The following is a 1,913-nucleotide window of genomic DNA, read 5'->3' as shown; positions in this document are numbered from 1 at the left end:
AAGAGATTTATTAAAAAAGAATTAAAGGGTTTTTTGATTGGCTGGAGAGATAATGTACTGCATTTAGAATGTAGAGGATTCAAAATCTTACGTGTTTGGTTAGCTCTAAATGGAATTCAATGTAAGTTGACAGTGATTTTCAATTGCAGCTAGTAGTTCATTTTGAGTGTATTAGCAAGTGGTGGCTTTCACTGCATCTAGTTCAGCCGTGTATTAGCAAATGGTGGCTTTCACTGCATCTAGTTCAGCCATCATGACCACCCACTTGCATTGCCGCCACCAGCCGCCGCCGTCACATGCCGCTGCCTCCACCAACCCTCCCTGCAGCTCTTGGCCACAGCCCACCCTCGCCTGCCCTCCCCCGTTTTGTAGCCGCTCCTGTAGCGGTTGCCGCCTATCTTCTCCACCAATTGCAATAGACTCCGGATTAAAATAGTCCCCCTGCAAAGTTAAAAGACACACACACACACACAATTATCTAAAAACATTACCAAATCTAAATCATTTTATATGTAGTGTTTCTAATCATCTCAAAAATAAAAGTTTAGGGAAAAAAAAAAAAACTCCGCTACCACACAATTAAAAAAACAATAGATTTCGTATGAAGCATCTTGACTTGAGCGGCTCAAGAATTTACGAATACAACTATATTTCTTACAATCATTTATTTCAAATGGAGTACCAGCTTTTCAGCTTTGCTTTGCACGCAGAATACAACTCAAGGATAAGCTAATGAAATTGGGAGTTCCGATCACTCTCACCTTCCAACTATTGAACCTTTTTCCCATAAAAATCAAGTCAGCAAACATTACATTACGATATTCAGAGGTATTATAAAATGCAGCAATACTAAAAATTCAATAAAATTTGGCAAACATTACTAAGCTTTAAACTTCTGTGAGATTCTCTCAGCGCCTTCTTTGCACTCGTCAATGATTCTTCTCCCTATTTCACCAATGTTTGAGCTTGCTGCAGAAGCACTCTCCTTCAAGCTTTCTATTGATCTCCCAGCCTTCAGAACAACCTGTTTGCAACCCTCGGTAGCCTGCAGCTTGAGCGCTGAAATTAAAGCAGCTATTGTTTGAATTATGTTTTTGATAACAATGGATGATTTGAGTTTCATTTCAGCAGCCATTGCCTTCAGTTTATCCACCAAAAGTTCTGCTCTGCTAATTGTTTCATCAGCTGGAGTTTGTTTCCCAGCAGTAACCCATGTAATTCCAGTTGTGGCATCTGCTTGCAGGTCTTCATCAACGACGACTTTGATTCCATGTTTTTTCCCTAGCCTCCTCTAGAGCTCTGGCTAGCTCTCTAGCTCTTTTTGCCTCCTCTTCAGCCCATGTCCTAGAAAAAGTGGAGTAGAAAACTTGCTTGAATATGTTCCAAGTCATCATAGGTAAGCTAATAGAATAAAATGATCCTACGACTATCTACATTAGGAGTCATTTGAACCCCATAATCCATAAAAATGCTACATTCAACCCGACTTTTTAATAAAGTTCGAATAATATACTTGGTGATTATTTCAGCTCGTATTAAAAAAATATGGTGAATAAATTGATATTTTTAGACTCTGGGATTAAAATAGCCCCTGCAAGATCAGAAGACAATTTTGACGGTTATCTTTAAACTAATTCGTCATTGTGTGCATGTGTGCATGTGTACATATATTATCGGCCGGAAATATCTTGTGAACAACAACAACAACAGAGCCTTAATCCCACTACATGGGGTCGGCTACATGAATCCTTTTTCTCCATTGCATCCTATTTAGTGTCATATTTTCATTTAGTTCTAGTAAATTAAAATAATTTTTTATACAATAAGCCCAAGTCTTCCTAGGTCTACCTCTGCCTTTCTTAACACAAGTCGAATCTAAAACATCTACTCTCCTAATCGGATCATCAGATGGT

The 1,913-nt window shown here is 38.7% G+C and overlaps 1 protein-coding gene across 1 annotated transcript in view; it reads right to left on the bottom strand.

Annotated features, from left to right (window-relative positions):
• Nucleotides 1-637: 637 nt before the first annotated feature.
• Nucleotides 638-1,913, bottom strand: part of LOC110026961 — an 18,038-nt gene continuing 16,762 nt past the window's right edge. Inside the window, 2 exon segments of the mRNA XM_020728205.1 lie at nucleotides 638-1,280; nucleotides 1,282-1,344. Coding sequence (XP_020583864.1) covers nucleotides 881-1,280; nucleotides 1,282-1,344 — 463 coding nt within the window. The 3' untranslated portion in view covers nucleotides 638-880.

The sequence above is a fragment of the Phalaenopsis equestris genome, unplaced genomic scaffold (assembly GCF_001263595.1).
Source record: "Phalaenopsis equestris unplaced genomic scaffold, ASM126359v1 Scaffold000002, whole genome shotgun sequence".
Classification (NCBI taxonomy): Eukaryota; Viridiplantae; Streptophyta; class Magnoliopsida; order Asparagales; family Orchidaceae; genus Phalaenopsis; species Phalaenopsis equestris.
This window is presented reverse-complemented; position numbering and strand designations above follow the sequence as displayed.